The sequence below is a fragment of the Triticum dicoccoides genome, chromosome 6B, assembly GCF_002162155.2.
Source record: "Triticum dicoccoides isolate Atlit2015 ecotype Zavitan chromosome 6B, WEW_v2.0, whole genome shotgun sequence".
NCBI lineage: Eukaryota > Viridiplantae > Streptophyta > Magnoliopsida > Poales > Poaceae > Triticum > Triticum dicoccoides.
This window is the reverse complement of record NC_041391.1, coordinates 333370652-333394693: the sequence shown is the minus strand read 5'-3', so window position 1 is coordinate 333394693 and position 24042 is coordinate 333370652. Positions and strand designations below refer to the sequence as shown.

At 44.4% G+C, this 24042-nt stretch overlaps 1 protein-coding gene across 1 annotated transcript in view; it reads right to left on the bottom strand.

Annotated features, from left to right (window-relative positions):
* The window catches only part of LOC119321135 (proline-rich receptor-like protein kinase PERK2), a 23466-nt gene extending 17624 nt beyond the window's left edge, over positions 1-5842 (bottom strand). Inside the window, exon 1 of the mRNA XM_037594954.1 lies at positions 5572-5842. Coding sequence (XP_037450851.1) covers positions 5572-5842 — 271 coding nt within the window. The remainder of the gene's footprint in view (positions 1-5571) is intronic.
* Between the last annotated feature and the right edge of the window lie 18200 nt (positions 5843-24042).

The window sequence follows — 24042 nt, the reverse complement described above, 5'->3', positions numbered from 1 at the left end:
GGGGGGGGGTGTTTCTATTTTTATGTTTTTTTTAGCTTTGTTTTCTGTTTTCTTTTCTTTATCTATTTTCTTTTCTATTTTATTCTTTTAACTTTTGTTTTATAAAATATAAATACAACTCCTAAATTAATGTTATAATTTATTCTACTGCCCCAAAAAGTTTGACACCTAATAAAAATAGTTTGCATTATTATTAATTATAAAAGGCATTTAATTAATTGTCACAGCTGCTGTTTTAATTACTCTAGAGCCTTTAACATATTATAAAATTGTGGTTTCTCCACAATAATTACCTGTGCATTATTTTGTTCACTCCGAACATTTTAGTTTTAAAAATTGAAGACTTTTATTGTTTGCCTGATTTTGAACTTGAATTTGAATCGGTTTCGAACTAACTCGAGATTAGCAACTATAATTGAGGTGACGTGGCATCATTAGCAGAGGAGCACTGTAGCTTAATTACCCGGGCGTCACAATGATGTAGCCAATCAGGTAGGAATGATGTGACGTAGTATCACTTCAATTAAGAATTTCCAAGAGGTAGTGCAATGACACAATATCCTCGAGATAACATGAGGCAATACTTGAAGGTAGATCAAATTAGAGGTTGGACAAGTGAAATGACTTGTAGTAGACAAGTATTTTAACTTGTCCGGGAGATGGAATTAAAGAGAAACTATGGTCGGAACCACGGTTATGAATGATCAAACCACCGATACAAGATGGACTTATAACCCGAGGTAATTATTTTTACGAGCAGCTTCCATGATAAGTTCTACATCGGGTCCATGGGCATGAACACAAAGGTTCAAGGTCGACTCCCACTTCTTCAATGCATAATCTTTCATTCACTCCTCGTTTTCGAAGAATTTGTAGCGCGAAAGATTTATTTGGTGAAGCACCAGAAGAGTATGACTCACATCTCTTCCGAGTTCACACAGATTTAGGAAATGTATAGGTTCAACCCGTAGGGGTATCTTAGGAACATATACTGCTAACTTCCAGAGCATATAACATCAGCTCAATGACAGAGCATGGTTGAAAATAAGCAGAGGATACAATTTACCAAAGGCAATATGTATCAAGGGAAGAGCGCACAAGATTTTGAATATGAAGGACATTGCCGAATAATAATCCAACAGAGGATTCAGCGGTCCTCAATGTATCTGATGTGAGTATCAGTCCTCAATCAGAAGAGGGAAAGAATGCGAAGGCATTAGATTATAGAAACAACTGGATAATTCGACGTTTAAGTTGAAGGGAACTAGGTGGACAATCAATTACAACATGATTGGCCGAGATCCAACTCATGTCTAGAATGACGTATGAGCAGGAAGGTCAAATTTCAGGGTTTGACTGATGATTGCGAGCAATCGCAACATAATGAATCAATAGGCTCAGGATGACAATGACAAAGGATGTTAATGAATATTGCTGGACATATGGATTTAACCATAATGCAGGCAGACAAGACTTTCGGGAGCACTAGGCTGTAGAGGATCTTCAGGAGATTGAATTGCATTCGAAGAATTTTGTGAGACATATGATCAACTGGGGATGAACCAATCCCCGATAAGTGTGAGGAATCATTTGTAGGGGTATTCAGGCAGAAAATGAGCTGCAAGGCGGCATGTGCAAAGGATTTCTTGGAAAATTGCAAAGTATTTCAGGGTATCTTGTAGTAACAAGAGCAATTGGAAATGAAGGTATGGATGGCAAGTGTATGTAGCTATCCACGTGGATTTACCGGTGGTAGGGAATTGCAACGACGAAGGGCACAAGGGTCTCGGGAAAAACATCGGAGAGTATCTTCAGAATCTTCTGGTGCACCAAGCGATCATATGGAATGAAGGGCTCTCCGGGAGGAAATAGTTACGAGAACCTAATGTTAGAGTTAATAAAATCATTTAACCCAAATAGAAGAGAGATTAGAATCCCAGAGTATAGGCAAGGAATAAAAGATCCTAATACCACCCAATGGCGACGTGGCCCCGTAAGCCACACAGCCATGTTAGTAAAAGTTTTTCAATGACTAGACTCGACTTTAGCCAAGGAGTTGGAAGGGGGCTACCTACAGGCAGTCGGCTCTGATACCAACTGGTGACGCCCTCGATTCAATCGTACACTAATCACACATACAAATGTGTACGATCAAGATCAAGGACTCGCGGGAAGATATCACAACACAACTCTAGACACAAATTAAAATAATACAAGCTTTATATTACAAGCCAGGGGCCTCGAGGGCTTGAATACATAAGCTCGAATACACAAGAGTCAGCGGAAGCAACAATATCTGAGTACAGACATAAGTTAGACAAGTTTGCCTTAAGAAGGCTAGCACAAAAGCATCTACGATCGAAAAGGCAAGGCCTCCTGCCTGGGAGCCTCCTAACTACTCCCGGTTGTCAGCGGTCTCCACGCAGTAGTAGGCACCGGCGGTGGCATCAGGCTCCTGGGCTCCGACATCTGGTTGCATCAACCGGAAAGAAGAAGAAAGGGGGAAAAGGGAGAGAAAAGCAACCGTGAGTACTCATCCAAAGTACTCGCAAGCAAGGATCTACACTACATATGCAACATTATCAAAGGAAGGCTGTATATGTGGACTGGGCTGCAGAAATGCCAGAATAGAGAGAAGGCCTAGTCCTATCGAAGACTAGCATCTTCTGGAAACCACCATCTTGCAGCAACATGAGGGAGTAGGGTAGCATAAAGTAAAGTGGTAGTAGTGTTATCAACCTCGGCCAGAGATCCTTTCTCGACTCCCTGCGAGAAAGCAATCCCAGAGCCATACTATCCATTTCTCATCACAATCCAATTCTCATCACAAGTATCCAGTTCTAGTTGTATCGATCGGGATACAACTCCAACTGTCCGTTATCATAGGACAGGCTATCGATAGATGTTTTCTTCCCTACAGGGGTGCACCAACTTACCCACCACGCTTGATTAACTCCGGCCAGACACACTTTCCTCGGTCATGCCTGGCCTCAGCCAAACAATACGCCGCAACCCCACCTAGTCTTAATAAAGAGGCCAGCACGCCGGACTAAACCTATGCCCCCAGGGGTCATGGGCCATCTCCCCGGGAACTCCTGCACGTTGCATACGTGGCCGGTGAGCAGACCTAGCTACCTCCCTCAAAAGGCAGGTGCTTACCAGTCCAACCCGGCGCGCGCCGCTCAGTCGCTGATGTCTATTAAGCTTCGGCTGATGTATACGATGCAGAACGCCCATACTATGCCCACGTGATGGTTAGTGCTATCAGGCCAGACGCCCCTCGGATCAAATATCCAAATTGGAGTGGATTAGGAACGCGCGGTAACAAGCAGAGACTCACGAAAGTTGTGACCCCGTTGCCCCGTCTCAAGGACTTGCGGCAAGGGCTAAGAATGCACGGCCACGCCTCGTAATTATCTCTCGGGCACCTTCCAGGTCAACCCGACTCCACATCACTCGCAATTATGCTCGCGCGGGTACCCCTCAGGGTCAACCCGTCTTTAGTAACATGGTTTAGTGTAAATTTATAGTAATCATAGTAACTGTGTGTCTAAACATCAAAAGGAAAACCCGAGGAATCACCCCCAGTGAATTCCACTCGATGTAATCATCAAGGTGAACGTAAGAGGAATCACCCCCGAGGTTCACACTTGAGGGGTTGCACGACAGAGTCATACCGGAAGTGGTTAAGGCGGAATCACCCTCGATGACCACGACCGAATAGCTACACTACAGGGTTAACATCAGAAGTGCTGTAGAGGTCTCACCCTCGGCACTCGATAATAACCCAGTAGTGTCGAGCAACTAAGGGGAAAGTGATGTGCGGTGCCGGGGCCTGGTCTTCGATTCCATTGATCGGGTCTTCGATGATGAAGCAGGGGCAACAAGGACAAGGTGGGGGTCACTGATGGATCACTAACCAACCTATACTAAGCAGTTTAGGATAAGCAGGTAAGGTACAATGAGCAGGTTACAAAAGCAGGCTATGCATCAGAATAGGAGCAATCAATAACAGTAACAAAATCTAATGCAAGCATGAGAGAATGGAATGGGTGATATCGGGATGATCAAAGGGGGGGGGCTTGCCTGGTTGCTCTGGCAAGGAGGGGTCATCGTCGACGTAGTCGATCACAGGGGCATCAACATCGGTCTCGGGGTCTACTGGAGAGAAGAGGGGGAAGAAACAGTAAATATAAAGCAAACATAGCATCACAAAGAATAACAAGGCAATATGCTGTGCTGGGTGTGACCTAACGTATGGCTACACGATATAGGTGAAGGGGGAATTCAACCGGGAATGTTTTCCTGGTTCCGGACTTGTGTCACACAGATGACCGGAGGGGGAATGTTCCATGTTCAGATAGCTAGAGGCATCTGACAGGTAAACGGACCGCGTATTCGGATTCGCCTCGTCGTTCTGAGCAACTTTCATGTAGAAAACATTTTCATGAGAGTTACGGTTTACTTTCTACAAATTTAAATGATTTAAACATTTTCTGGATTTATTATTAATTCGAGAATAAAACAGGAATCAGGTTTGTCACCTAGTGCTACTCTAGTCACAGTGCATGACAGGTGGGGTCAGGGTCAAAGTCAACAGTTGACTAGTCAACATATGAACAGTGGGGGGGGGGGCACGTCATTGACTTACTCTTCTGAAAAAAATGTTTTTCTTTAAACTAACAATGGGTCCACATGTCATCTACTATTGGACTAACTAACTAGTAGAGTACTACTAATTAGACTAACTAACTAGACTAGTCCCTAAACTAGCATTTGGCCGGCCACACACACACACAGAGAACACACACTCATGCACACAACGCACAAGACCAAGCTTGGACGGGGCAAGCTCTCTGGTAGTCTGATGGGTTTCTTCAGTACCTTATACGTCAATTCAGTTTTGTCAATTATTTCTTCAGCAAACAACTTTGCAGCTACGAGCGAGAGCGACTAGCAAACAGCAGCGGCAGCAGCTAAGTAACAGCGGTGGCGGCGGCAGCTATGCAGCGTCAGCAGTAGCAAGAAGCAGCAGCAGGAGAGCTCAGACGACCAAGGCAACGGAGCAGAGAGCCGCAACGGTAAGCAGAGCAGCTGCAGCGCCACAACACCAACAGCAGGAGCTGCAGCGGCAAGCTGAAGCAGCACAGCAGCAACGTTAGTAGGCAGAGCAGGGACCGCGGGCGGCTGCGGGGGCACGCCCTGGACGCGGTAAGGGCGAGCGGCGGCCAGCGCCGGGGGTGGCGGCGCATGCGCAGAAGGCCGTGGGGCAGCGACGAGTGCGGTCGGGGGCGAGGAAGACGTCGCGCGTCTACTAGTGCTACTGGATCAGGCGGGGACGGCTTAAGGCGATGGCAACGACGACGGTGAGCGGCGGCCGGAGCAAGAACTCGAGGGGGGCCGTGCTAGGAGTACGCACGTGAAGCACCGAAGGGCTAGGCGGCTCCCACGCGATGCCAGAAGCACCGTGGTGTGCTCGCCTGAGCCGGGGAAGCACTACAACAATGGCAGCAAGCACGACGGCGGCAACGAACTACTACAAGGGTGGCGCGGTGGCTAGGGATAGCAGACCGAAGGAGAGGCGGAGGTGAAAGGCATGGGGCTCACTGAGGAGCGCATGGAGGCTCATTGACAGCTTAGGAGCGCAGATGGCGAGGAATCGCGGCGACGGCGTCACGATGGCCGAAGAAGGGGATCGGGTCGCTGGCGTTGCTGTGCTGCTCCCTGACTTGATCCAACGGCACTGGACGAAGGTGTCGATGGCGCTGGGGCTCCCGGACAGATCGACGGGATCGGAGGGGCTCGATGGCCGTGGGGTCGACGGAGATGTGGCGGCGTCCATGCTCGGTCGTCGATGGGGAACGAGGGGGAGAGGAAGTGAGCGGGGGATGGATCTGGGAGGAGGGCAGGCGAGTGGGAGAAGTGGGAGTGGCGGTAGGTGAGGGGGGAACTCGAGGCGTCCGGGGCGGCCTTATCCCCTCGACGCCGGCGAGCTGGTGTGGCTGCGCACGCTCGACCGTGCCCCCGGTCGGTTGTACAGAAGAGGCAGATGGCGACCGGGGGAGGCAAGTGTTGGGCCGGCTTGGGTGGGCCGAGGCCCAGGGGAGGCAAGGGGGGAGCGCTCTCTCTCTCACCTCTTCTTTTTCTTTTACTTTTGCTCTTTTCTTTTTACAGAAAAAAGCATGGTAATATTTGAGCTGCCAAAAGGATTTTGTAAATTGTGGGACTTCGCCACATAATTACATTGCAATAGTTGGCACTCCCACAAAAAGATTGTGAGGCTTTTGAAATAGTTTTTAATTTTTATAAATTAAAAAGCCATTTAATCTATTGTTTTAGCCACTGCTTTAATTGGTTTAGGCCATTTAAACACCTTGCAAAAATGTTGGTTTACCATCAATATTAACAAATGATTATTTGCCACATGATGAACATTTTAGTTTTCATGTCTGACAAATATGAATTTTTGACTTCAGATTGGATTTGAATTTGAATTGTGAATTTGATCAAGTGAAGATTAGCAACAGTAATGTGATGACATTGCACCATTAACAAGGGATTACTGTAGCATGACACTGGGGGTGGTACACCTTGATGCAATCTTATGATGAAAAACTTAATTTGGAAGTTTCTATACCTAGAAAACTTAATGATGAGTGGGAACCTACTATAAAGATTAGAATTATAGATTTTGAGTGTTTTGCTTTGTGTGATTTGGATGCTAGTGTTTCCACGATTCCGAAAACTTTATGTGATATTCTAGGTTTCCATGATCTTGATGATTGCTCTTTAAATTTGCACCTTGCGGATTCCACCATTAAAAATCCTATGGGAAGAATCAATGATGTTCTTATTGTTGCAAATAGAAATTTGGTGCCCGTAGATTTTATCGTTCTTGATATAGATTGCAATCTTTCTTGCCCTATTATTCTTGGTAGACCTTTCCTTAGAACGATTGGTGCGATTATTGATATGAAGGAAGGGAATATTAGATTCCAATTTTCATTAAAGAAAGGCATGGAGCACTTTCCAAGAAAGAAAGTCAAATTACCTTATGAATCTATCATGCGTGCTACTTATGAACCTAGTGCCAAAGATGGCACTCGTTAGATCTATCTTTATTTTTATGCCTAGCTAGGGGCATTAAACAATAGCGCTAGTTGGGAGGCAACCCAATTTTTCTTTATGTTTTTAGTTTTTGCTCCTGTTTAGTAATAAATCTTGCATCTACCTTCTGGATAGATGTGTTTTTATCTTTTAATTAGTGTTTGTGCCAAGTAGAACCTATAGGATAACCTACGATGATAGTTGATTTGATTCTGCTGAAAAACAGAAACTTTGCGCATACGAATATAATTTTTTTAAATCACAGGAACGTGATTTTGCGTTGACTCTTTTTGCTGCTGTTCAATAGACAAATTGTCGAGGACTTCCTATTTTAGTAGGATTTTTAGAGTTCCAGAAGTTTGCGTTAGTTACAGATTGCTACAGACTGTTCTGTTTTTGATAGATTCTATTTTTCGTGTGTTGTTTGCTTATTTCAATGCATCTATGGCTAGTAAATCAGTCTATGAACCATAAAGAAGTTGGAATACAGTAGGTTTAACACCAAATTAAATGAAGAATGAGTTCATTGCAGTACCTTATGTGGTGGTTTTATTTTCTTCACTAACGGAGCTTATAAGATTTCCTGTTGAGTTTTGTGTTGTGAAGTTTTCAAGTTTTGGGTAAAGCTTTTATGGACTATGGAATAAAGGGTGGCTAGAGACTAAGCTTGGGGATGCCCATGGCACCCCAAGATATTCAATAATAGCCAAAAGCCTAAGCTTGGGGATGCCCCGGGAAGGCATCCCCTCTTTCGTCTTCGTTCATTGGTAACTTTACTTGGAGCTATATTTTTATTCGCCACATGATATGTGTTTTGCTTGGAGCGTCGTGTATTATATTAGTCTTTGCTTTTTAGTTTACCACAATCATCCCTGCTGTACACAACTTTTGGGAGAAGCCTATTTGATTAGAATTTGCTAGAATACTCTATGTACTTCACTTATATCGTTTGAGCTTGATAGTTTTTGCTCCAGTGCTTCACTTATATCTTTTAGAGCACGGTGGTGTCTTAATTTTGAAGAAATTGCTAGTCTCTCATGCTTCACTTATATCATTTTGAGAGTCTTTTAGAACATCATGGTATTTGCTATGATCATGAAGTTGGTCCTAGAATGATGAGCATCCAAGTTGGGTATAATAAAAACTATCATAGAAAGTAAATTGGATGCTATGATCAATTTAATGCTTGATAATTGTTTTGAGATATGGAGGTAGTGATATTAAAATCATGCTAGTTGGGTGATTATCAATTTAAAGAATGCTTGTGTTTAAGCTTGTGATTCCCGTAGCATGCACGTATGGTGAACCGCTTTGTGATGAAGTTGGAGCACAATTTTATTTATTGATTGTCTTCCTTATGAGTGGCGGTCGGGGACGAGCGATGGTCTTTTCCTACCAATCTATCCCCTAGGAGCATGCGCATAGTACTTTGGTTTTTGATGACTTCTAAATTTTTGCAACAAGTATATGAGTTCTTTTGATTAATGTTGAGTCCATGGATTATACGCACTCTTTCACCATTCCACCATTGCTAGCCTCTCTTGTACCGCGCAACTTTCGCCGGTACCATACACCCACCATTTACCTTCCTCAAAACAGCCACCATACCTACCTATTATGGCATTTCCATAGCCATTCCGAGATATATTGCCATGCAACTTTCCACCGTTCCATTCATATGACACGCATTACTTTTGTCATATTTCTCTTTGCATGATCATGTAGTTGACATTGTATTTGTGGCAAGGCCACCTTCATAATTTTCATACATGTCGCTCTTGATTCATTGCATATCCCGGTACACCGCCGGAGGCATTCATATAGAGTCATATCTTGTTCTAGCTTTGAGTTGTAAATCCATAAAAGTGTGCTGATCTTCATTATTAGAGCATTGTCCTAGTGAGGAAAGGATGATGAAGACTATGATTCCCCCACAAGTCGGGATGAGACTTCGGACTTTACAAAAAGAAAAAAATAATAGAAAAAAAAGAGAAAGGCCAAAAACAAAAAAAGAAGGCCAAAGAAAAAAAAGAAAAAAAGAGAAAAAAGAAAAGAGAAAAAAATAAAATGAGAGAAAAAGAGAGAAGGGACAATGCTACTATCTCTTTTTCCACACTTGTGCTTCAAAATAGCACCATGATCTTCATGATAGAGAGTCTCATATGTTGTCACTTTCATATACTAGTGGGAATTTTTCATTATAGAACTTGGCTTGTATATTCCAATGACGGGCTTCCTCAAAAGTGCCCTAGGTCTTCGTGAGCAAGCAAGTTGGATGCACCCCACTTAGTTTCTTTTATTGAGATTTCATATATTTATAGCTCTAGTGCATCCGTTGCATGGCAATCCCTACTCACTCACATTGATATCTATTAATGGGCATCTCCATAGCCCGTTGATACGCCTAGTTGATGTGAGACTATCTTCTCCTTTTTTTTCTTCTCCACAAGCACCATTCTATTCCACATATAGTGCTATGTCCATGGCTCACGCTCATGTATTGCGTGAAAGTTGAAAAAAGTTTGAGATTATTAAAGTATGAAACAATTGCTTGGCTTGTCATCGGGGTTGTGCATGATTAAATACTTTGTGTGATGAAGATAGAGCATAGCCAGACTATATGATTTTGTAGGGATAACTTTCTTTAGCCATGTTATTTTGAGAAGACATGATTACTTTGATTAGTATGCTTGAAGTATTACTATTTCTTATGTCAATATGAACTTTTATTTTGTATTCATTTGGATCTGAACATTCGTGCCACAATAAAGAAAATTACATTATGAATTATGCTAGGTAGCATTCCACATCAAAAATTTCCTTTTTATCATTTACCTACTCGAGGATGAGCAGGAATTAAGCTTGGGGATGCTTGATACGTCTCCAACGTATCTATAATTTTTGATTATTCTATGCTATTATATTACCCCTTTTGGATGTTTATGGGCTTTATTTTACACATTTATATCATTTTTGGGACTAACCTACTAACCGGAGGCCCAGCCCATATTGCTGTTTTTTTTGCCTATTTCAGTATTTCGAAGAAAAGGAATATCAAACGGAGTCCAAACGGAATGAAACCTTCAGGAGCGTTATTTTTGGAACAAATCTGATCCGGAGAGCCTGGAGTGCAAGTCAAAAAAGATCTGAGGGCCCCACAAGATAGGAGGGCGCCCCCCTGTAGGGCGCCCCCCCTGTCTCGTGGGCCCCTCGGGCAGCCACCGACGTACTTCTTCCTCCTATATGTACCTACGTACCCCGAAAACATCCAGGAACACCATGAAACACAATTTCCACCATCGTAACCTTCTGTATCCGCGAGATCCCATCTTGGAGCCCTTGCCGGCACTCTGCCGGAGGGGGAAGCAACCACAGAGGGCCTCTACATCAACATCCTTGCCCCTCCGATGAGTTGTGAGTAGTTTACCACAGACCTACGGGTCCATAGTTATTAGCTAGATGGCTTCTTCTCTCTTTTTGGATCTCAATACAATGTTCTCCCCCTCTCTTGTGGAGATCTATTCGATGTAAACTCTTTTTGCGGTGTGTTTGTCGAGATCCGATGAATTGTGGGTTTATGATCAAGTTTATCTATGAATAATATTTGAATCTTCTCTGAATTCTTTTATGTATGATTGAGTTATCTTTGCAAGTCTCTTCGAATTATTAGTTTGGTTTGGCCTACTAGATTGATCTTTCTTGCCATGGGAGAAGTGCTTAGCTTTGGGTTCAATCTTGCGGTGTTCTTACCCAGTGATAGAAAGGGTTGCAAGACACGTATTGTATTGTTGCCATTGAGGATAACAAGATGGGGTTTATATCATATTGCATGAGTTTATCCGTCTACATCATGTCATCTTGCTTAATGTGTTGCTCTATTCTTATGAACTTAATACTCTAGATGCATGCTGGATAGCGGTCGATGTGTGGAGTAATAGAAGTAGATGTAGGCAGGAGTCGGTCTACTTGTTATGGATGTGATGCCTATATACATGATCATGCCTAGATAATCTCATAACTATGCGCTTTTCTATCAATTGCTCGACAGTAATTTGTTCACCCACCGTAATACTTACCTTATCTTGAGAGATGCCTCTTGTGAAACCTATGGCCCCCCGGGTCTATCTCTTATCATATTTGCTTTCCATCTACTTTATTTGCATCTTTACTTTTTGCATCTATCTTATAAAATACCAAAAATATATTTATCTTATCATACTATCTTTATTAGATCTCACTTTCACAAGTGGCCATGAAGGGATTGACAGCCCCTTTATTGCGTTGGTTGCGAGTTCTCAGTTTGTTTGTGTAGGTGCGTGGGACTTTGAGGAGCCTCCTACTGGATTGATACCTTGGTTCTCAAAGCTGAGGGAAATACTTACGCTACACTTTACTGCATCACCCTCTCCTCTTCGAGGAAAACCAACGCAAGCTCAAGACGTAGCAGAAACCACGACCACCTATGGGACCAAGACGGCCCCTTGCTGGTTCGGCAGGGGGGAGCCGCGTTGCACAAAGAGCAGATCAACGCAAGGCAGCATGGCAGGAATCACATAGTCAGTTTTACCCAGGTTCGGGCCGTCGCGAGGCGTAAAACCCTACTCCTGCTTTGGTGGATTGATTAGGAAAAGGTGGTGGTGCGTAGTACACTTGCCCGACAGGGCCGCTTCATGGTAGTGGTCACTACGCGCATACAGGGGTGTGTGTGTTCTAGTTTTCCAAGCCCTCTCATCGTTGCCATGGGCCTCCTTTATTAGCTCAACGGGTTACCACAATGGCAAATAGGTCATTAGACACTTATATGATAGCAAACAGTGCTATCATACCTAACTCTGCAGGCTGATAGCGTGCGTTTAATCCGCCGCTTAGTGTCACATTATTGGTCGCCCGACAAGGCTTGCCGGGCTAATATGCCAGCTCCACACCTGCTTGCTTGACACATCTCTGGACGAGTGTCTTTTGCGGGTTCATCTGGTAGAAAGTGTCCGCCATGTGGCGAATGGTTGCCACGTAATCATCCCACGTCTTGACACTGCACTGATCCACGACGTGGGTCATGGTGGAGCAGTCAGTGGGGTGATCTAGTCTTCGCGAGTCCCGGCAGGCCCTGCCAAGAAGCCTTGGTCCTTCTCTTCTAGGGGTGGCCTCGCCCCTTTCCGGGCTCGCCTGCCCTGCAAGGGAGGCCTCTGTTTCAATGACATCTCGCTCCTTGTCTTGTCCTTGGTTCCTTCTGATCCGTTAGCTGGTTCTTCGAGTCTCTTGGTCTCTAGTTCTGGCGCTCCACTCTTGATCTTGTGCCTGTGCACAGTTAGGTCAACAAGCCCTGGGTCTGTTGCATCGACAGAAGCCCCCGGGCCTGCCCCGAACGCGTTGCCGAGCATCGTCGGGGGTAGGGCCTAACAAGTGCACAGTCAGCACTGTTGAAGAAGCTGGCCTCTTGAGATCTCCTTTTCATCTTCATTAGTCTTGATTCCGGGACAGTTTTCGGTTCTCCCGCGCGTCGAGCAAGGCCAGTAGTGGTGGGACCGGCCCATTAATGGCCCGTGAATGAATTTAACACACGGGATAGAAACTCCCAATTTACTCTTCCCACCGCGCCCTTATCCTTAGCCATGTATGCCACATGCATCGCGCGGGGTAGGTAACGGAGGCGTGTGGCATGGGAGAGCATGATGGCGAGGGACCGGCTCCTTTGAACTGGTGGAGGAGGGTGGTGGTCGCTCGCCGTGGATCCATCCCCCAGCCCCCATCGTCTGCCTATAAAAGGGAGAGCGGGGGTGGAACGGAGGTATCCAACAACATCCACTTCTTCTTCTGTCTTCCTCCCTCTTGAGAATGCTGGAAAGGGGAGCCTAGGGGTGGCCTCTAGGGTTTGGTCCAAGCCCAAGGGGAGTGAGCTTGGTCCAAGCCCAAGGGGAGGGTCTAAGGTTTATTGGAAATCCCGGTATATCCCCTCTCCTCGGAGCTGGAGTCAATGTCGACGAGGAGTGTGCCTTCCTGCCCGCCAAGGTGGGTAGCGGTGCGCTTCTCGCCCCTTGCCCGCCTTGGTCGATCACAGTGTCTTCGGAGGGGGCGCCGGACTGCGGCCTTGGCACTCTCCAGGCTGTCGGTGATGGAGAAAAAATGAGGGAAGGCGGAGGTGGTGAGCGGCGGGGAGCCAGGTCGGAGTTCGATGGCGTTGATGCCTTCCCCTCCAACCGGCGACCTGCCGCCTCGTCTTTCGTCCTTCCCATCCCTCCCCGGCACCATCTTCACCAGCCTCTTTGGGCTATAGTCGGGGAGGGGGATCTCCTCGGCGCCTCCTCTTTTCCCCCGGCGATCTCCTGACCGAGCCCTCGAGGATGGCTTCGCTCGGGCTTGAGTCGGGTCTTCTCGCTGGTGGGGGCGGCCGGGAGTGCTCTGCTCCATTCCTACGCTTCTCCTCCACACCTTCGCTAGCCCTAGTCTCGTTCGGCTGCCCCCGAATGGGCTCCTGCTACCTCTTGAGCACTGCGTTGGTTTTCCCTTGAAGAGGAAAGGGTGATGCAGCAAAGTAGCGTATGTATTTCCCTCAGTTTTTGAGAACCAAGGTATCAATCCAGTAGGAGGCTCCTCCAAAGTCCCATGCACCTACACAAACAAACAAGAGCCTTGCAACCAACGCGATAAAGGGGTTGTCAATCCCTTCACGGTAACTTGCGAAAGTGAAATCTGATAGAGATAATAAGATAAGATAAATATTTTTCGTATTTTTATGATATAAATTGGAAAGTAAAGATGCAAATAGAAGTAGATTGGAAACTTATATGATAAAAGATAGACCCGGGGGCCATAGGTTTCACTAGTGGCATCTCTCAAGATAGCATAAGTATTACGGTGGGTGAACAAATTACAGTCGAGCAATTGATAGAAAAGTGCATAGTTATGAGATTATCTAGGCATGATCATGTATATAGGCATCACGTCCGTGACAAGTAGATCGAAACGATTCTGCATCTACTACTATTACTCCACACATCGACCGACTCCTGCCTACATCTAGAGTAGTAAGTTCATGAAGAACAGAGTAGCACATTAAGAAAGATGGCATGATGTAGAGGGATAAACTCACGCAATACGATATAAACCCCATCTTTTTATCCTTGATGGCAACAATACAATATGTGCCTTGCTGCCCCTGCTGTCACTGGGAAAGGACACCGCAAGATTGAACCCAAAGCTAAGCACTTCTCAACATCAATCTAGTAGGCCAAACCAAACTGATAATTCGAAGAGACTTGCAAAGATAACCAATCACACATAAAAGAATTCAGAGAAGATTCAATTATTTATCATAGATAAACTTGATCATAAACCCACAATTCATTGGATCTCGACAAACACACCGCAAAAAGAGTTACATCGAATAGATCTCCAAGAAGATCGAGGAGAACTTTGTATTGAGATTCAAAGAGAGAGAAGAAGCCATCTAGCTAATAACTATGGACCCGAAGGTCTGTGGTAAACTACTCACAACTCATCGGAGAGGCCATGTAAGATGATGTAGAGGCCCTCCATGGTCGATTCCCCTTCCAGCGGAGCACCGGCGAAGGCTCCAAGATGGGATCTCGCGAATACCGAAGGTTGCGGTGGTGAATTAGGTTTTCGTGGTGCTCCTGGATGTTTTCAGGGTACGTGGATATATATAGGAGGAAGAAGTAGGTCGGTTGAGCCACGAGGGGCCCACGAGGGTGGGGGGCGCGCCGGGCACCCTCCTGGCCACCTCGTTTCCTGCTTGACGTCCACTCCAAGTCTCCTGGTTTGCATTTGTTCCGAAAAGATTGCTCCCGAAGGTTTCATCCCGTTTGGACTCCGTTTGATATTCCTTTTCTTCGAAACTCTGAAATAGGCAAAAAACAGGAATTCGGGCCGCGCCTCCGGTTAGTAGGTTAGTCCCAAAAATGATATAAAAGTGTAAAGTAAAGCCCATAAACATCGAAAACGGGTAATATAATAGCATGGAACAACAAAAAAATTTAGATACATTGGAGACGTATCAAACATCCCCAAGCTTAATTCCCGCTCGTCTTCGAGTAGGTAAATGATAAAAACAGAATTTGTGATGTGGAATGCTACCTAGCATATTTCTCAATGTAATTTTTCTTTATTGTGGCATGAATGTTCAGATCCAAATGATTCAAAATAAAAGTTCATATTGACATAAAAACAATAACACGTCAAGCATACTAACAAAGCAATCATGTCTTCTCAAAATAACATGGCTAAAGAAAGCTATCCCTACAAAATCATATAGTCTGGCTATGCTCTATCTTCATCACACAAATTATTTAATCATGCACAACCTCGATGACAAGCCAAGCAATTGTTTCATACTTTAGTATTCTGAAACTTTTTCAACTTTCACGCAATACATGAGCGTGAGCCATGGACATAGCACTATATGTCGAATAGAATGGTGGTTGTGGAGAAGACAAAAAAGGAGAAGATAGTCTCACATCAACTAGGCGTATCAACGGGTTATGGAGATGCCCATTAATAGATATCAATGTGAGTGAGTAGGGATTGCCATGCAACGGATGCACTAGAGCTATAAATGTTTGAAAGCTCAACAAAAGAAACTAAGTGGGTGTGCATCCAACTTTCTTGCTCACGAAGACCTAGAGCGTTTTGAGGAAGCCCATCATTGGAATATACAAGTCAAGTTATAAAAAATTCCCACTAGTATATGAAAGTCACAACATAGGAGACTCTATTATGAAGATCATGGTGCTACTTTGAAGCACAAGTGTGGTAAAAAGGATAGTAACATTGTCCCTTCTCTCTTTTTCTCTCATTTTTTTCTTTTTTTTTCTTTTTTTGGCTTTTTTTTTATTTGGCCTTTCTTTTTTTTTTTAAAGTCCGAAGTCTCATCCCGACTTGTGGGGGAATCATAGTCTCCATCATCCTTTCCTCACTTGGGACAATGCTCTAATAATGAAGATCATCACACTTTTATTTACTTACAACTCAAGATTACAACTCGATACTTAGAACAAAATATGACTCTATATGAATGCCTACGGCGCTGTACCGGGATATGCAAGTAATCAAGAGTGACATGTATGGAAGAATTATGAAGGTGGCTTTGCCACAAATACGTTGTCAACTACATGATCATGCAAAAGCAATATGACAATGATGATGCGTGTCATAATAAACGGAACGGTGGAAAGTTGCATGGCAATATATCTCGGAATGGCTATGGAAATGCCATAATAGGTAGGTATGGTGGCTGGTTTGAGGAAGGTATATGGTGGGTGTATGGTACCGGCGAAAGTTGCGCGGCACAAGAGAGGCTAGCAATGGTGGAAAGGTGAGAGTGCGTATAATCCATGGACTCAACATTAGTCATAAAGAACTCATATACTTATTGCAAAAATCTACAATTCATTGAAAACAAAGTACTACGCACATGCCCCTAGGGGGATAGATTGGTAGGAAAAGACCATCGCTCGTCCCCGACCGCCACTCATAAGGAAGACAATCAATAAATAAATTATGCTCCAACTTCATCACAAAGCGGTTCACCATACGTGCATGCTACGGGAATCACAAACTTCAACACAAGTATTTCTCAAATTCATAATTACTCCACTAGCATGACTCTAATATCACCATCCTCATATCTCAAAACAATTATCAAGCATCAAACTGATCATAGCATCCAATTCACTTTCTATGATAGTTTTTATTATACCCAACTTGGATGCCCATCATTCTAGGACCAAATTTATAACCATAGAAAATACCATGCTGTTCTAAAAGACTCTCAAAATAATATAAGTGGAGCATCAGAGATCAAAAATTTCTACAAAATAAAGCCACCGCCATGCTCTAAAAGATATAAGTGAAGCACTAGAGCAAAAATTATCTAGCTCAAAAGATATAAGTGAAGCACATAGAGTATTCTAATAAATTCCAAATCAACTGTGTCTCTCCCAAAAGGTGTGTACAGCAAGGATGATTGTGGTAAACTAGAAAGCAAAGACTCATATCATACAAGACGCTCCAAGCAAAACACATATCATGTGGTGAATAAAAATATAGCTCCAAGTAAAGTTACCAATAAACGAAGACGAAAGAGGGGATGCCTTCTGGGGCATGCCCAAGCTTAGGCTTTTGGTTGTCCTTGGATATCTTGGGGTTCCATGGGCATCCCCAAGCTTAGGCTCTTTCCACTCCTTATTCCATAGTCCATCAAATCTTTACCCAAAACTTCAAAACTTCACAACACAAAACTCAACAGGAAATCTCATAAGCTCCGTTAGTTCAAGAAAGAAAAACCACCACATAAGGTACTGTAATGAACTCATTCTTTACTTATATTGGTGTTAAACCTACTGTATTCCAACTTCTCTATGGTTCGTACCCCCCGATACTAGCCATAGATGCATCAAAATAAGCAAACAACACACGAAAAACAGAATCTGTCAAAAACAGAACAGTCTGTAGCAATCTGTAACTTTCAAATACTTATGGAACTCTAAAAATCCTACCAAAATATGAGGTCCTGGTAAATTTGTCTATTGATCTACTTCAAAACGAATCAACGCAAAATCACGTTTCGGTGATTTATCAAAATTATTCTCGTGCGCGCAAAAGTTTCAGTTTTTCAGCAGAATCAAATTAACTATCACCGTAGGTTATCCTAGAGGTTCTACTTGGCACAAACACTAATTAAAACATAAAACCACATCTAAACAGAAGCTAGATGAATTATTTATTACTAAACAGAAGTAAAAAGCAAGTAACTAAAACCAAATTTGGTTGCCAACAAGCGCTATCGTTTAACGCCCCTAGCTAGGCATTGATAATTTAAATGATGCTCACATGGAAGACAAGAATTGAAGCACAAAGAGAGCATCATGAAACACGTGACAAACACATCTAAGTCTAACATTCTTCCTATGCATAGGCACCTTATAGGAAAACAAATTATCATAGCAAGCAAAAACTAGCATATGCAAGGAAACGGAAAGAAACCATAGCAATCTCAACATAACGAGAGGTAATTTAGTAACATGAAAATTTCTACAATCATATTTTCCTCTCTCATAATAATTACATGCGGGATCATAAGCAAATTCAACAAAATAGCTATCACATAAAATATTTTCAACACGATCCACATGCATGCAAAGTTGACACTCTTCCAAAATAGTGGGATTAACATTAACTAAAGTCATGACCTCTCCAAACCCACTTTTAATAATATTGCAAACACTATTATCAATCTCATATTCATCATGGGGCTTAAATAAATTTTCAAGATCATAAGAGGAATCACCCCAATCATGATCATGTCAACAAGTAGTAGACATAGAAAAATTAGCATCCCCAAGCTTAGGGTTTTGCATATTATTAGCACAATTGACATCAATAGAATCTATAATAAAATCATTGCAATCATGCTTTTCATTCAAAGATTTACCGTGGATCGCTTCGTAAAGTACTTCATCACAATTTTCAGATTGAATTTCAAGCAAAACCTCATAAAGATAATCTACTGCACTCAACTCACTAGCAATAGGTTCATCATAATTGGATATCTTAAAGAGATTAGCAAGTGGATGAGGATCCATAAACTTTTAGCAAGTGAAGATGCAAGCAAAAAGAAGGTACATGGAGACACAAGTAAACATAAGAACGAACGGAAGAAGGGCGAATAAAACGGCAAGGGTGAAGTGGGGGAGAGGAAAACAAGATGCAAATGGCAAATAATGTAATGCAAGGGAGATGAGTTTGTGATGGGTACTTGGTATGTCTTGACTTGAGCGAAGACATCCCCGGCAACGGCGCCAGAAATCCTTCTTGCTACCTCTTGAGCATTGCGTTGGTTTTCCCTTGAAGAGGAACGGGTGATGCAGCAAAGTAGCGTAAGTATTTCCCTAAGTTTTTGAGAACCAAGGTATCAATCCAGTATGAGGCTCCTCAAAAGTCCCACGCACCTACACAAACAAACAAAAACCTTGCAACCAACGCGATAAAGGGGTTATTAATCCCTTCACGGTAACTTGCGAAAGTGAGATCTAATAGAGATAATAAGATAAGATAAATATTTTTGGTATTTTTATGATATAAATTGGAAAGTAAAGATGCAAATAAAAGTAGATGGGAAACTTATATGATAAAAGATAGACCCGGGGGCCATGGGTTTCACTAGTGGCTTCTCTCAAGATAGCATAAGTATTACTGTGGGTGAACAAATTACTGTCGAGAAATTGATAGAAAAGTGCATAATTATGAGATTATCTAGGCATGATCATGTATATAGGCATCACATGCGTGACAAGTAGATCGAAACGATTCTGCATCTACTACTATTACTCCACACATCGACCGACTCCTGCCTGCATCTAGAGTATTAAGTTCATGAAGAACAGAGTAACGCATTAAGAAAGATGACATGATGTAGAGGGATAAACTCATGCAATATGATATAAACCCCATCTTTTTATCCTCGATGGCAACAATACAATACATGCCTTGCTGCCCCTGCTGTCACTGGGAAAGGACACCGCAAGATTGAACCCAAAGCTAAGCACTTCTCCCATTGCAAGAAAGATCAATCTAGTAGGCCAAACCAAACTGATAATTCGAAGAGACTTGCAAAGATAACCAATCACACATAAAAGAATTTAGAGAAGATTTAGTTATTTCTCATTTATAAACTTGATCATAAAACCAGAATTGATCGGATCTCGACAAACACACCAGAAAAAGAGTTACATCGAATAGATCTCCAAGAAGATCGAGGAGAACTTTGTATTGAGATTCAAAGAGAGAGAGAGAAGAAGCCATCTAGCTAATAACTATGGACCTGAAGGTCTGTGGTAAACTACTCACAACTCATCGAAGAGGCCTTGGAGATGATGTAGAGGCCCTCCATGGTCAATTCCCCCTCCTGCGGAGCGCCGGCGAAGGGTCCAAGATGGGATCTCGTGGATACAGAAGGTTGCTGTGGTGAAATTAGGGTTTTGTGGTGCTCCTGGATGTTTTCAGGGTACGTGGATATATATAGGAGGAAGAAGTAGGTCGGTGGAGCCATGAGGGGCCCACAAGGGTGGGGGGCGCGCCGGGCACCCTCGTGGCCGCCTCGTTTGCTGCTTGACGTCCACTCCAAGTGTCTTGGTTTGCATTTGTTCCGAAAAGATCGCTCCCGAAGGTTTCATCCCGTTTGGACTCCGTTTGATATTCCTTTTCTTCGAAACACTAAAATAGGCAAATAAACATCAATTCGGGCTGGGCCTCTGGTTAGTAGGTTAGTCCCAAAAATGATATGAAAGTGTAAAGTAAAGCCCATAAACATCCAAAATGGGTAATATAATAGCATGGAATAATAAAAAATTATAGATACGTTGGAGACGTATCAGCTCCTGCCGGTTGCTTTTCTCATCTTTTCCTCCTTCCACCTCAGTGCCTGGGGGAGGAAAAACAAAAAGAGGAGATCACGGGGCACTTATCTTTTTTCAATCTTAAATTTGTAGGTACTTGCCAAATTTTAATTCATATAATGTAATCTCTCTAGTCCATGTTCGTGTTCTGTAATGCTTGTAATTGTATCAGCATATTAATGAAAAAGATAAACCTTGTTGAGAACTCGTGCATGTATACATCCATGCAGAGGTGAGATGCCTATTTAGTGTAAATAAACGAGTTTGCCCCGACAGGCTATCCTGTCGGCCTTCTTTTTGTCTGCCGGAGAACCTTATCTGCCGGGTTACAGACAGAAGGACCAACCCCCCGCCAACTTCCTTTTACTAAAGGCAACTACAACCACTCTGATTGAAGCAACATTCAGGCCAGGAATGAGATCACCTAAGTTTAAAAGGAGTGGCGAGGTTTTCTAACGCCTAAGTTATAGCTTACAGAACACGAATGGACAAGAGGTAGAACTTCTCTGTTTGGCTTGCCGGGATCACAGTGCCGGGCAATCTTCTCATCCTTTCATTGAAGCCAAGCCCATGGTCAGAACCTGTAACTTCATGCATATGAGAATGAATGCAGGATGCAATCCTATCTATATGCATATGCAGATGCTCATGAAATGCTCATGCATGCACGCAATCTAGGTTGGGCCCCTCTACAGTGCTTCTTTATTCTCACACGGGGTCATCGCCCCACCTTTGTACAAGGGGTTACATGCAACTGAGGCAAGGCCTGTACAAATGGGTGCCTGACAGCCTCGCACCTTACGGGTAGAACTTGGGGAGATGCTCAATATTCCATGAGTTTTGCAATAGAGTGCCATCTCCGGTCTCCAGACGGACTGCGCTAGGTCTGGTGACTCGTACTACCCGGGAAGGGCCTTCCCACTTTGGTGACAACTTGTGTGTACCCTTGGCAGACTGAACGCGCCTAAGGACAAGGTCACCTTCCTCAAAACTTCGGGCGTGAACCCTGCGGCTATGATAGCAACACAGGGCTTGCTGATAGCATGTAGCATGCATAGCAGCCCGGAGAAGGTTCTCCTCGATTAGCACAGTGTCGTCACGACGGTGCTGATCTTGCATGATCTCGTCGTAAGCAAGCACTCGAGGCGACCAGTAAATGAGTTCCGTGGGGATAACTGCTTCTGCCCCATAGACCAAGGAGAAGGGAGTCTGCCCGGCAGCTCTGTTTGGTGTCGTTCTGAGGGACCGGAGAACTACCGGCAGCTCCTTGATCCACCGCCTGCTGTGCTTCTGTAGTGTATCGAAGGTTCTTGTCTTGAGTCCGCGTAGCACTTCAGCGTTCGCCCTCTCAGCTTTTCCATTGCTCCCGGGGTGTGCCACGGAGGCGAATGAGATCTTGCATCCGAGAGCATGAACATATTGCATGAAGTTGCAACTCATGAACTGGGTGCCGTTGTCTGTGATGATCTTGCCGGAACTCCAAAACGACACACTAGATCCTTGAAGAACTTGATAGCTGACTGAGCAGTCACCTTCCTCACGACAGTCACTTCCGGCCAATTTGTAAACTTGTCGATGGCAACGACCAAGAATTCAAAGCCCCCAATTTCTCGGGGGAAGGGGTCGAGGATATCGAGGCCCCAGACCGAAAATGTCCATGATAGAGGGATTGTCTGAAGCGCTTGGGCAGGCAGGTGGGTTTTCATGGAATGGAACAGGCAGGCTCCACACTTAGTGACTAGCTTGACCGCATCTTGGAGGGCTGTGGGCCAATAGAATCCTTGCCGGAATGCTTTCCCAACTAATGCCGTTGATCCAATGTGGGAGCCGCACATTCCTTTGTGTATCTCAGCCAGCAGTTCCTTTCCTTCTTCCCGGCAGACACACTTCAATTTCACACCATAGGGCCTCCTTCTGTACAGAGTGTCATCGACAAACTAATACATACTAGCCCTCCGGGCTACTTTTTCTGCTTCGTCCTGATCGCCGGGAAGCTCTCCGGTTTGGAGGAAGAGGACAATGTGCCTTGCCCAAGTGGGAGCCTGTGGCTCGGCAACGAGGACTAGTGGCACCTCCTCTACTGCGGGAGCACTAGCCTCGTACGCGGGGTCCATGGACACGGTAGGAGGGGGTGGTACAGCAGGCTGTGAGGAGTTGTTTCCGGCATGGTCTCTGTCAGGAGCAGACGGCTCGACCGGGAGAGGCTTTCTTTTCTCCAACTTTCTCCTCTTCCAGGCCATTGTTGCTAGGGATACGGAGGGCTGAGTAATACGGAGAACAAAAGTCCCTGGTTCCACATGAAGCTTCTGCGCAGCACACTTTGACAGATGATTAGCTATGCTGTTTTTCGCACAGGGTACATGCTCTATTTGCAATCCGTCAAAGTGCTCCTCCAATCTTCTCACTTCCTTGATGTATGCCTCCATTAATGGACTTTGGTAATCCTTGTTAACTTGTCTCACCACCAACTATGAGTATCTTCAAATGATTAGCTTCTTAATTCCCAACTCTGCTACAATCCTGAGCCCGGCAAGGAGCCCTTCATACTCTGTTGTATTGTTGGTGGCTTCTTCCCATGTGAAATGCATCTGGACGACGTAGTTCAAGTGCTCCCTAGTGGGGGCAACAAGGAGCATGCCAGCCCCCCCCACCTTGTAGGGAAAAAGCACCATCAAAATACATGATCCATTCTTGGGTTGATTCTTGGGTTGGCGTCCATTCAGCAATAAACTCTGCCAGTGCCCTGTGCTGGACAGTTGATGTCCTCTCAAACCTCAAGCCAAAGCTGGATAACTCCATAGCCCACTCCACTATTCTGCCGGTAGCCTCTAGGTTTCAGAGTATCCGTTGCAATGGGAAACGAGTAACAACCATGATCTCATGGGCTTGGAAGTAGTGGCGCAGTTTCCTTGAAGCCATGATGAGGCCAAAGATCAACTTTTGCACGCCAGAGTACCTCGATCTAGTCCCCTGTAACAAGGAGCTGACGAAGTACACCGGGCGTTGCACCACATTCTTCCTTGACGCATCCTTGGGGTTGTCATTGTTGTCGTGTTTGCTGCTGCTCTGATCTCTTTCTGGCCCTGCTGGCCTCTGCTCACTCTCTTCCTCATCCACTTTTCAATGTGCTACTAAGGCTGCGCTGACCACTTGATTTGCTGCCGCCAAGTACAACAACAACGGCTCCTGGGGCTTGGGTGCAACCAGGGTAGGCACAGAGGACAGGTAGGTCTTCAGCTCTTGCAAAGCTGCATCTGCTTCAGGGCTCCACTTCATGGGACCTGCTGTCGGTGTCAAAATCGGCGGATCTCGGGTAGAGGGTCCCGAACTATGCGTCTAAGGCTAATGGTAACAGGAAGTCGGGGACACAATGTTTACCCAGGTTCGGGCCCTCTCGATGGAGGTAATACCCTACTTCTTGCTTGATTGATCTTGATGATATGAGTATTACAAGAGTTAATCTACCACGAGATCGTAGAGGCTAAGCCCTAGAAGCTAGCCTATGATTGTGATTGTTGTTGCC